Source organism: Canis lupus, chromosome X (genome assembly GCF_048164855.1).
Source record: "Canis lupus baileyi chromosome X, mCanLup2.hap1, whole genome shotgun sequence".
In the NCBI taxonomy this organism is placed as follows: domain Eukaryota; kingdom Metazoa; phylum Chordata; class Mammalia; order Carnivora; family Canidae; genus Canis; species Canis lupus.
In genome coordinates this window covers 48,476,144-48,489,257 of record NC_132876.1, presented here as the reverse complement: position 1 = coordinate 48,489,257, position 13,114 = coordinate 48,476,144, and the positions used below count along the sequence as shown (strand labels likewise).

General features: G+C 37.4%; 1 protein-coding gene across 1 annotated transcript in view; it reads right to left on the bottom strand.

The window, feature by feature from the left end:
• ZMAT1 (zinc finger matrin-type 1) overlaps positions 1 to 11,621 on the bottom strand; it is a 56,254-nt gene extending 44,633 nt beyond the window's left edge. The window contains exon 1 of the mRNA XM_072817873.1: positions 11,499 to 11,621. Coding sequence (XP_072673974.1) covers positions 11,499 to 11,535 — 37 coding nt within the window. The 5' untranslated portion in view covers positions 11,536 to 11,621. The remainder of the gene's footprint in view (positions 1 to 11,498) is intronic.
• Between the last annotated feature and the right edge of the window lie 1,493 nt (positions 11,622 to 13,114).

Below are 13,114 nucleotides of genomic sequence, written 5' to 3'. Positions count from 1 at the left end.
TTCTTTGGTGTTGAGTTTAATAAGTTCTTTATAGATCTTGGAAACTAGCCCTTTATCTGATATGTCATTTGCAAATATCTTCTCCCATTCTGTAGGTTGTCTTTGAGTTTTGTTGACTGTATCCTTTGCTGTGCAAAAGCTTCTTATCTTGATGAAGTCCCAATAGTTCATTTTTGCTTTTGTTTCTTTTGCCTTCGTGGATGTATCTTGCAAGAAGTTACTATGGCCGAGTTCAAAAAGGGTGTTGCCTGTGTTCTTCTCTAGGATTTTGATGGAATCTTGTCTCACATTTAGATCTTTCATCCATTTTGAGTTTATCTTTGTGTGTGGCGAAAGAGAGTGGTCTAGTTTCATTCTTCTGCATGTGGATGTCCAATTTTCCCAGCACCATTTATTGAAGAGACTGTCTTTCTTCCAATGGATAGTCTTTCCTCCTCTATCGAATATTAGTTGCCCATAAAGTTCAGGGTCCACTTCTGGATTCTCTATTCTGTTCCACTGATCTATGTGTCTGTTTTTGTGCCAGTACCACACTGTCTTGATGACCACAGCTTTGTAGTACAACCTGAAATCTGGCATTGTGATGCCCCCAGATATGGTTTTCTTTTTTAAGATTCCCCTGGCTATTCGGGGTCTTTTCTGATTCCACACAAATCTTAAAATAATTTGTTCTAACTCTCTGAAGAAAGTCCATGGTATTTTGATAGGGATTGCATTAAACGTGTATATTGCCCTGGGTAACATTGACATTTTCACAATATTAATTCTGCCAATCCATGAGCATGGAATATTTTTCCATCTCTTTGTGTCTTCCTCAATTTCTTTCAGAAGTGTTCTATAGTTTTGAGGGTATAGATCCTTTACATCTTTGGTGAGGTTTATTCCTAGGTATCTTATGCTTTTGGGTGCAATTGTGAATGGGATTGACTCCTTAATTTCTCTTTCTTCAGTCTCATTGTTAGTGTATAGAAATGCCACTGACTTCTGGGCATTGATTTTGTATCCTGCCACGCTACCGAATTGCTGTATGAGTTCTAGCAATCTTGGGGTGGAGACTTTTGGGTTTTCTATGTAGAGTATCATGTCATCGGCGAAGAGAGAGAGTTTGACTTCTTCTTTGCCAATTTGAATGCCTTTAATGTCTTTTTGTTGTCTGATTGCTGAGGCTAGGACTTCCAGTACTATGTTGAATAGCAGTGGTGAGAGTGGACATCCCTGTCTTGTTCCTGATCTTAGGGGAAAGGCTCCCAGAGCTTCCCCATTGAGAATGATATTTGCTGTGGGCTTTTCACAGATGGCTTTTAAGATGTCGAGGAATGTTCCCTCTATCCCTACACTCTGAAGAGTTTTAATCAGGAATGGATGCTGTATTTTGTCAAATGCTTTCTCTGCATCCAATGAGAGGATCATATGGTTCTTGGTTTTTCTCTTGCTGATATGATGAATCACATTGATTGTTTTACGGGTGTTGAACCAGCCTTGTGTCCCAGGGATAAATCCTACTTGGTCATGGTGAATAATTTTCTTAATGTACTGTTGGATCCTATTGGCCAGTATCTTGTTGAGAATTTTTGCATCCATGTTCATCAGGGATATTGGTCTGTAATTCTCCTTTTTGGCGGGGTCTTTGTCTGGCTTTGGAATTAAGGTGATGCTGGCTTCATAGAACGAATTTGGAAGTACTCCATCTCTTTCTATCTTTCCAAACAGCTTTAGGAGAATAGGTATGATTTCTTCTTTAAACGTTTGATAAAATTCTCCTGGGAAGCCATCTGGCCCTGGACTCTTGTGTCTTGGGAGGTTTTTGATGACTGCTTCAATTTCCTCCCTGGTTATTGGCCTGTTCAGGTTTTCTATTTCTTCCTGTTCCAGTTTTGGTAGTTTGTGGCTTTCCAGGAATGCGTCCATTTCTTCTAGATTGCCTAATTTATTGGCGTATAGCTGTTCATAATATGTTTTTAAAATCGTTTGTATTTCCTTGGTGTTGGTAGTGATCTCTCCTTTCTCATTCATGATTTTATTAATTTGAGTCTTCTCTCTCTTCTTTTTAATAAGGCTGGCTAATGGTTTATCTATCTTATTAATTCTTTCAAAGAACCAACTCCTGGTTCTGTTGATCTGTTCCACAGTTCTTCTGGTCTCGATTTCGTTGAGTTCTGCTCGAATCTTTATTAACTCCCTTCTTCTCTTGGGTGTAGGATCTATTTGCTGTTTTTTCTCTAGCTCCTTTATGTGTAAGGTTAGCTTTTGTATTTGAGTTCTTTCCAGTTTTTGAATGGATGCTTGTATTGCGATGTATTTCCCCCTTAGGACTGCTTTTGCTGCATCCCAAAGATTTTGAACAGTTGTATCTTCATTCTCATTAGTTTCCATGAATCTTTTTAATTCTTCCTTAATTTCCTGGTTGACCCTTTCATCTTTTAGCAGGATGGTCCTTAACCTCCATGTGTTTGAGGTCCTTCCAAACTTCTTGTTGTGATTTAGTTCTAATTTCAAGGCATTATGGTCCGAGAATATGCAGGGGACAATCCCAATCTTTTGGTATCGGTTCAGACCCGATTTGTGACCCAATATGTGGTCTATTCTGGAGAAAGTTCCATGTGCGCTTGAGAAGAATGTGTATTCAGTTGAGTTTGGATGTAAAGTTCTGTAGATATCTGTGAAATCCATCTGGTCCAGTGTATCATTTAAAGCTCTCGTTTCTTTGGAGATGTTTTGCTTAGAAGACCTATCGAGTATAGAAAGAGCTAGATTGAAGTCACCAAGTATAAGTGTATTATTATCTAAGTATTTCTTCACTTTGGTTAATAATTGATTTATATATTTGGCAGCTCCCACATTCGGAGCATATATATTGAGGATTGTTAAGTCCTCTTGTTGAATAGATCCTTTAAGTATGATATAGTGTCCCTCTTCATCTCTCACTACAGTCTTTGGGGTAAATTTTAGTTTATCTGATATAAGGATGGCTACCCCTGCTTTCTTTTGAGGACCATTCGAATGGTAAATGGTTCTCCAACCTTTTATTTTCAGGCTGTAGGTGTCCTTCTGTCTAAAATGAGTCTCTTGTAGACAGCAAATAGATGGGTCCTGCTTTTTTATCCAGTCTGAAACCCTGCGCCTTTTGATGGGGTCATTAAGCCCGTTCACATTCAGAGTTACTATTGAGAGATATGAGTTTAGTGTCATCATGATATCTATTCAGTCTTTGTTTTTGTGGACTGTTCCACTGAACTTCTTCTTAAAGGGGAATTTTAAGAGGCCCCCTTAAAATTTCTTGCAGAGCTGGTTTGGAGGTCACATATTCTTTTAGTTGCTGCCTGTCTTGGAAGCTCTTTATCTCTCCTTCCATTTTGAATGAGAGCCTTGCTGGATAAAGTATTCTTGGTTGCATGTTCTTCTCATTTAGGACCCTGAATATATCCTGCCAGCCCTTTCTGGCCTGCCAGGTCTCTGTGGAGAGGTCTGCTGTTACCCTAATACTCCTCCCCATAAAAGTCAGGGATTTCTTGTCTCTTGCTGCTTTAAGGATCTTCTCCTTATCTTTGGAATTTGCAAGCTTCACAATTAAATGTCGAGGTGTTGAACGGTTTTTATTGATTTTAGGGGGGGATCTCTCTATTTCCTGGATCTGAATGCCTGTTTCCCTTCCCAGATTAGGAAAGTTTTCAGCTAGAATTTGTTCAAATACATATTCTGGCCCTCTGTCCCTTTCGGCGCCCTCGGGAACCCCAATTAAACGTAGGTTTTTCTTCCTCAGGCTGTCGTTTATTTCCCTTAATCTATCTTCATGGTCTTTTAATTGTTTGTCTCTTTTTTCCTCAGTTTCCCTCTTTGCTATCAACTTGTCTTCTAGGTCACTCACTCGTTCTTCCACCTCGTTAACCCTCGTCGTTAGGACTTCTAGTTTGTTGTTTCTTTACTTCTTTTTCCCCGTCTTCCTACCTTGATAGAAGCGCGAACTCTTCTCACTGTAGCATTCCAGCTGGTCTCTCTTTAAATCTCAGGCCGAATTCATAGATTTTCAGGATAATTTGAAGGTTTTCTAGGTAGTTTGGTGGAGACAGGTGATTTGGAGACCCTACTCTTCCGCCATCTTGCTCCTCCCCTCAATAATTATTTTGGATGTAAATAGACTAACTGCTCCAATCAAAAGACATAGGGGGACAGAGTGGGTTAAAAAGCAAGACCAAGGGGTGCTTGGGTGGCTCAGTTGGTTAAGCATTTGACTCTTGGTTTCAGCTCAGGTAATGATCTCATGGGTCATGATATCAAGCCCTGCATTGAGCTCTGCACTCAGCGAGGAGTCTGATTGAAGATTCTCTCCCTCTGCCCATCCCCCACTCACTATCTCTCAAATAAATATATAAATCTTAAAAAAACAAGACCCTCCTATATGCAGCCTACAAGAGGTGCATTTCAGACCTAAAGACACCTGAGATTGAAAGTGAGGGGATGGAGAAATATTTATCATGCAAATGTACGTCAAAATAAAGCCAGAGTAGCAATACTTATATTAGCCAAAATAGACATTATAAAATGAAGACTGTAAAAAGACACTATACGATAATAAAAGGTAAAATCCAACAATAATATATAACAACTGTAAATATTTATGCACCAAACATGGGAGCACCTGATACATAAAACCATTAAAAACAAAGATAAAGGAATTAGTCAATAGTAATTCAATAATAGTAGGGGACATTAACACCCCACTTATGTTAATGGAAAGATCATCCAAACAGAAAATCAACAAAAAAACAGTAGCTTTATATAGCATACTGTATGAGATGGATTTAACTGATATATTCAGAACATTCCATTCTGAAACAGCAGAATACACATTCTTTTCAACTGCACATGGAACATTTTCCAGGATAGTTCATATATTAGGCTACAAAAGAAACCTCAACAAAATAAAAAAGAATGAAGTCATACCATTCATCTTTTGTGACTACAATGCTATGAAACTAGAAATAAACCACAAGAAAAAAATCAGGAAAGTCCACAAATACATGAAGGTTAAATAACATGCTACTAAAAATGAATGGGTCAACAAAGAAATCAAAGAAGAAATAAAAAAGTAAAGGGTGAAAGATTTATACGATCTGAAGAGAAACCAGAGTATGAGTGGATAAAGAAGATGTGGTTTATGTATACAATGGAATATTACTCAGCTATTAGAAATGACAAATACCCACCATTTGCTTCAACGTGGATGGAACTGGAGGGTATTATGCTGAGTGAAGTAAGTCAGTCGGAGAAGGACAAACATTATATGTTCTCATTCATGTGGGGAATATAAATAATAGTGAAAGGGAATATAAGGGAAGGGAGAAGAAATGTGTGGGAAATATCAGAAAGGGAGACAGAACGTAAAGACTGCTAACTCTGGGAAACGAACTAGGGGTGGTAGAAGGGGAGGAGGGCGGGGGGTGGGAGTGAATGGGTGACGGGCACTGGGGGTTATTCTGTATGTTGGTAAATTGAACACCAATAAAAATAAATTAAAAAAAAAGAAAACTGAGGATGTTACTACAAGATCTTACAGAAATAAAAAGGATTATAATAGAATACTATAAAGAAGTGTATACCAACTAATGAAATGCACAGATTTCTAGAAAGACAAACTATGAACACTAACTCAAGAAGAAATGGAAAATATGAACTGACTTTTAATAAGTAAATAGAATCAATAATCAAAAACTTCGCAAAAAGGAAATCCCAGGACCGGATTGCTTCACTGGTGAATTATACCAAACATTTAAAGAATTAACACCAACCCTTTTTCAAACACTTCCAAAAAATAGAAGAGTTAACAGTACCTTATAATTCATTCTATAAGGCCAGTATTATCCTGCTATGATATCCAGATAAAGTTATCTGAAGAAAGAAAATTATAGACCAATATTCCTAATGAATAGATCCTGAACAAAGTACTAGAAAAAGCCCTGAGCAATATTAGCAAACCAAATCCAACAGCATATTAAGAAAATTGCATATCATGATCAAATTAAATTTGTCATGAAGAATTACAGGGGTGGGTCAATATATGAAAATCAATTAGTATAACACACCACATTAATAGAATAAAGGGGAAAACATCCCTTGATTATCTCAATTAATACAGAAAACACATTTTGATCAAATCCAAGACACTTTCATTACTTACATACTTGGAAAACTAGGAGTAGAAGGGATATTCTCAATAAGATAAAGGGCATTTATAGAAAACCTAAAGTTACATTATCCTCAATGGTGAAGATGAAAAGCTTTCCTTGTAAGATCAGGAACAAGACGAGGATGCTCAGTTTCACCACTGCTATCGAAAATTGTATTAAAAGTTCTAGCCAGAGCATTTAGGGCAATAAGAAAATAGAAGATATTAAAATTGGAAAAGAAAACTAAAATTATCTTTATTTGCAGATGATACAATCCTATATATAGAATATCCTAATGGTACTACAAAATACAAAACAACTGCTAGGATAATAAATGAATTTGGAAAAGTTTTGGGATGCAGGATCAACACACACATTTGACTATATTTCTTTTTAAAAATACTTTATTTATTCACGAGAGACACAGAGAGAGAGGCAGAGACATAGGCAGAGGGAGAAGCAGGTGCTCCTCAGGGAGCCTGATGTAGGACTCAATCCCTGAACTCTAGGATCATACCCTGAGCTGAAAGCAGAGCTTAACCACTGAGCCATCCAGGCATCCCTGACTATATTTCTATACACTAGCAGTGAGCAATCTGCAATGGAAATTAAGAGAATAATTCCATTTACAATGGCATCGAAAAGAATAAAATACAAAGGAATAAATTTAACCAAGAATTTGCAATATTTGTACATTGAAAATTACAAAACATTGCTGAAATGAATTAAAGAAGACCTAAACAAATGGGAAGACATTCAGTATTCATAGATTGAAAGACTTATTATTGTTAAAATGGCAATACTACCAAAATGACTCAATGTAACTTTTATTAAAACCACAACTAGGGATCCCTGGGTGGCGCAGCGGTTTAGCGCCTGCCTTTGGCCCAGGGCGCGATCCTGGAGACCCGGGATCGAATCCCACATCAGGCTCCCGGTGCATGGAGCCTGCTTCTCCCTCTGCCTGTGTCTCTGCCTCTCTGTGACTATCATAAAAAAAAAATTAAAATTAAAAAAAAAAACCACAACTATATTTTTTGCAGAAATGGAAAAAGTGATACTAACGGTCATAAGGAACTGTAAAAGGACTTGAATGACCAAAATAATCTGAAAAAGAGACAAAGTTAGGAGACACACTTCCTGGTTTTAAAACTTACTACAAATCTGCAATAATAAAAAGAGTATGGTTAAAAAAAGAGCATGGCAATGACATAAGGATAGATGTATAAAAACAATGGAATAGAACTTAGAATCTAGAAATTAATCCCCACGTCTATGGCCATTTGATTTTCTACAAGGATAATAAGACAATCCAATGGGGAAAAATACCGTCTTTGACAAATTGTGCTGGGATAGCTAGATATTTGCATGCAAAACAGTGAAGCTGGACTCTTCATCCCTTATAAAAAATTAACTCAAAATGGATCAAAGATCTAAATTTAAGAGCTAAAATTACAAATATTTAGGAAAAAAACATAGTGGTAAACTCTCCTGTGACCCTGAATTTGGCAATGGATTTGCATATTCATAATGACTAAAGATGTTGAGCATCATTTCATGTGCCTGTTGGCCATTTGTACATATCTGAAATAATTAGAAATAGAACACCAAATTAGAAATAATAGCAAAGGCACAAAACCAATAAGAAAAAGCTGGACTTCATCAAAATTAAAATATTTTATGCATCAAACTTCACTATCAAGAAAGTGAAAACACATCATATAGAATGGAAGAAAACATTTTAAAATTGTATATCTGATAAGGGTCAGAATATATAAAGAACTGTTAAAACTCAATAACAAATGACAAACAACTCAATTAAAAAATGGGCAAGGAACTGAATAGACAGTAGTCCAAAGAAGATACATATTTGGCCAACAGGCACATGAAAATTGCTCAACATCTTATTCATTATGAATATGCAAATCAAAACTACAATGAGATACCACCTCTCACCTAGTAGAATGTAGTAAAAAAAAAATCCGCGGTGCCTGGGTGTCTTAGTTGGTTAAGCATACATCTCTTGATTTCAGCGTGGGTTGTTATCCTGGGATCCTGGGATTGAGCCCCATGACAGGCTTTGTGCTTAGCAGGGAGTCTGCTGGGGATTCTCTCTCCCTCTCTCTCTACTTCCCCCCTTCTCAAATAATAAATAAATAAATCTTTAAAATTTTAAAACAATTTTAAAAATTTAAAAATACAGAAAATAACACACATTGGCAAGATTGTGGAGAAATTAGAACCCTTGCAAATTGCTGGTTGGCATATAAAATGATGCAGTCCCTGAAGCAAATAGTTTGGTGGTTTCTCAAATAGTTAAAGATATAACTACCATTTGACCCCAAAATTCTAAAACTAGGTATATTACCCCCCAAAATTGAAAACAGTTATTGAAACAAATATTTGCATGTGAATGCTCGTAGCAGCAGTATTTATAATAGCCTTAAAATGCAAACAACCCAAATGTCCATCAACTGATGAATGGATACACAAAATGTAATATATCCTTAAAATGGAATATTATTTGAACATAAAAAGGAGTGCAATACTGATGCATGCTACAACGTGAACAAATCTCAAAAACATTAAACTAAGTGAAAGAAGCCAGTCACAAAGGTAATAGATTGTATGATTCCATTAATGTAAAACATCCAGAATAGATAAATCCATATAAAGAGGAAGGAGACTGGTGGTTGTCCTTGGTTGGTGGGAGGGGAATGAGGAGTGTTATATAAATGGTCTGGAAACGGCCTCTGTATATTAGGCTAAAATGGCTCCCATCTTGTTTACTTCTTCACAGCAGGTTAGGACCATTATTACAAACCCCACTGGTTCCAAATTCAATTTCGCATACCTTTTATTATTTTAAATATATTCAAAAACATATTTTCAGTCATTTAGATCTATTAACTTTACATATTCCATAAAACTGCACCCAACACATAACCACAGGTAACATAAACCCTGTAGGAATAAAAAGACTTCAAATTGCTGCAGGTTTTCAGAGTTTTCTGACCCACAAACTTCCCATCTTGTTGCAGAATGATATTAACTAGACTTGTAAGCCTCCTCTCTGATTTCCTCCTTTCTCATGAGAGTTTTTTCCCTATTCCCCTCCTGGGTGGTGGACTCATGCAACTGTCTCTGAAAGGTGTCTTACTGGGAGGGACTTTTCTTTAATGAAATGCTATCCAAGTCTCACCCAAATAAAGCTTGTGTCTTATTGCCTCTCATGGTTCTGTCTCTTCCTTGATTAACCCTGAAATCCCTGTACTTACCATATGGAGTGCCTGCTCAATGGTTATGTGGTTTCCTTTTGACATTGAAAATAATTTTGGAACTAGATATAGGTGGTGATTGTACAACACTGTGAATGTACTAAATGCTACTTAAAGTGGTTAATTTTATGTTATGTAAACTTTACCTCAATTTTTAAAAAGATTTTATTTATGTATTCATGAGAGACACACCGAGAGAGAGGCAGAGACATAGAGAGCCCGATGTGGGACTCGATCCCAGGACTGGGATCAAGCCCTGAGCCAAAGGCAGAGCTCAACTGCTGAGTCACCCAGGAGTCCCTTTATCTAAATTTTTAAAAAAGTTCCATACTGTACGATTGAGTTTGTATAATACTCTGGAAATGAAAAAGTTATTGAGATAGAGAACAAGCTAATGGTAGCCAAGGGCATAGGGCAATGAGTGTGAGTATAAAGATGTAGCATGGGAGATCTTTGCTGTCAAAGAATAGTTCTGTATCTTGATTGCAATGGTGGTTACACAAATACAAATTATTGCACGTAAAGGTGGTGATAATCTAAAAAAATTCTGTTGATTTTACGGATGTTAGTTTCCCAGTTTTGATATTGTACTAATTTAGTTAGATGTTATCATTGGAAGAAACTGGCGGAAGGGTATATGCACAACTTCTCTGTACTATTTTTGTAACTTCTTATGAACACGGTATTTCAAAATAAAAATTTTTATTTGTATTTTAAAGATTTTATTAATCTATTTGAGTGAGAGAGCAGAGCAAGAGAGCACATGAGTGGGGGCGGTGAGAGGAGCAGAGGAAGGCAGAGGGAGAAGCAGGCTCCCCGCTGAGCAGGGAGCCCAATGTGGGGCTCCATCCCAGGACCCTGGTATCATAACCTAAGCAGAAGGCAGACACTTAACCAATTGAGCTACTCAGATGCCCCATCAAAATAAAAAAATTAATTATAAATTAATGAGAATGAGCAGTGTAGTTGGCCATGTGGGTAGTGGGAGTGAGTAGAGATGACTAAGGGCAGAATGTTGAAGTCTGAGGAGGTGATGAGTTCAGAAGGGTAATGAGGGTGTTTGTATGAAAGGGGAAGTAGCATGGCCAGGTGTGGAATGTTAAAACCCATATAGGAAAGCAGTGGCTACAACTCTGTCAGGGGGTAGGGCCAGATATCTGTCCAATTTTAGGGCAGCATCAATGAGATCTAGCCAGAAATGTGATTCTCATACTTTGGTGTTCATTTATTATGTAACATAAGGCTATCATAGAGAAAGGGGGCAGAGACTCAAGACTGCACATATACTATCTTGTCCTCAACAAATCTTTCATCTGTGACACATAAAGGACACGTGATTACTATTGAATTTTAAGGACTCAAGTCCCCAAATTTTGTCCTGAGTAAAGCTGGCTGGACTATGGGAAGAACTTATTTTTGTAGTCCACAGAAGATGGCTGTAGATGAAGCCAAAGCTGCTTAATGCTCCCATGCTCAATGTTCTGAAGTCATAAGCTCTTTGTATTCTCAGGCTTTCTTTTTTTTTTTTTAAACTTTTATTTATTTATGATAGGCACACAGTGAGAGAGAGAGAGAGAGACAGAGACACAGGCAGAGGGAGAAGCAGGCTCCATGCACCGGGAGCCCGACGTGGGATTCGATCCCGGATATCCAGGACCGCGCCCTGGGCCAAAGGCAGGCGCCAAACCCCTGCGCCACCCAGGGATCCCTTCTCAGGCTTTCTTATATTTCAGTAGTGTGATAGCCTCGTCCTCCTCTGAAAATTTCAGACTCAGTCTTGAAGACACTGAGCTTATTTTAATTTTTTAAAGGTTTATTTATTTATGTTAGAGTGGGGGAGGGGTAGAGGGAGAGAATCCTTGAGCTGACTCCCCGCTGAGCAATGGAGCCCAATGAGGGGTTTGATCCCACGACCCATGTGATCATGACCTGAGCCAAAACCAGGAGCTGGATGCTCAATCAACTGAACCACCCAAGCACCCCCATGCCATTGAACTTATTTTTTTAAAGAATGTCACAAATGACACACCTACATGGGTAAGTTGGGGATACTTACAGGATTGTCTATGAAGGTCATCCATTCTTTTGGCCATTCTTAATTTGTATCTATACAGTAATCCTCAGGAGATTTTATAACAATGCTGCAGTTTCACAGGTAATGCTCCTTCAGAAGTCGATGATGTAAAGCTTGGAGGAAAAAAATCTGTGTTTGACTTTAGTCCCCAAACAAGTATTAAGTACATCTAGGTAAGCTTCTAGAAGATAGGCATAATTGAAATTAAATCTGGTTCATTAAGAAGTCAAACTTATGCTTACAAATGTCAAGATACAAGCACAGGAAATAGAAATGACAAGCATTCTGTATACACAATTGGTTTTTGGTTTGTTAGGCAATTCACAGGCAATAAATAACAAAAGAGAAAAAAATCCTTATTAACTGCAGCACTTATTTTGGAAACTTATTTTCATTTTTAACATGCTTTGTAGATTCTGTTGATGGCTGAAGTACTTAGCAATGGCTTTAGTGTGATTCTTTCCCAGAATTTAAAGAAAACTCAACATTCATTATGTTTTTATTTTTTAAAGATTTATTGATTTATTTATTTGTTTGTTTGTTTGTTTGTTTTAGACAAAGAGAGAGAGAGAGCAGGGGGAGGGGTATAGGGAGAGGAAGAGAGGGAATCTCAAGCAGACTCCATGCTGAGCACAGAACCTGATGTGGATCTCAATCCCAGGACTCTGAGATCATGACCTGAGCCAAAATCGAGTCAGCCACTTAACACACTGAACCTCCCAGACACCCCAAGAAAACTCAACATTTAATTAATCAAAAGAAAAATGTGTTCATCTCAGCATAAGTGAAAAATATATTTAGTATTCAATACTTTATGCTAATTAGATACCTTTAGACAACTGAAAGTTTTAAAAAAATTCTCTAACTCAATTAATCAGACAGTTCTAAAAAAAAGAGAAGTACCAGCATTAATGATTACACATAGTGTCCCTGACAGTAGGAACAAAGCAAGCCCTTTTACCCAATACTATTGTGATTACCCTGGAATATTAGACAATGTTTCTAGGCAAGAAAGGGAACCACAGAAATAATAACACAAAATGACAGTCTTAAACTGTATTAGCTGCATGCCTAGAAAACCCTGGAAAAAGAAAAGCAGAAATAACAGTTGCAGCCAATAAACCACTACTTCACAGAATTCAACAATTTAAACTTTACACACAATTCAGGTGAAAATTGTGGAGCAAAGTTTGTATTCATGTAATCATTAAAGGCTAAATAGGGATATAACAGATTTGAACAGGGCACCTGGGTGGCTTAGTTGGTTAAGTGTCTGCCTTTGGCTCAGTTCATGATCCCACGGTCCTGGGATCAAGCCCCTCATCTGGCTCTCTGCTCAGTAGAGAGCCTGCTTCTCCTCTCCCTCTGCCTGCTGCTCTGCTTACTTGTGTTCTCTCTCTGTCAAATAAATAAAATCTTTTTTTTAAAAGTTCGAACAAATGGGCCTGTTTCTTGAGAGAGAAAAACTCAGAATTGAAAAAAAAAATCAAATTTCACCTGAATTTTTAATCTAATTCATGTAAAATTTACATGAACTTAATTCAATAAATTTACATGAATTCAATCTAATTCATGTAAAATTTTCCATGGAGCATTAA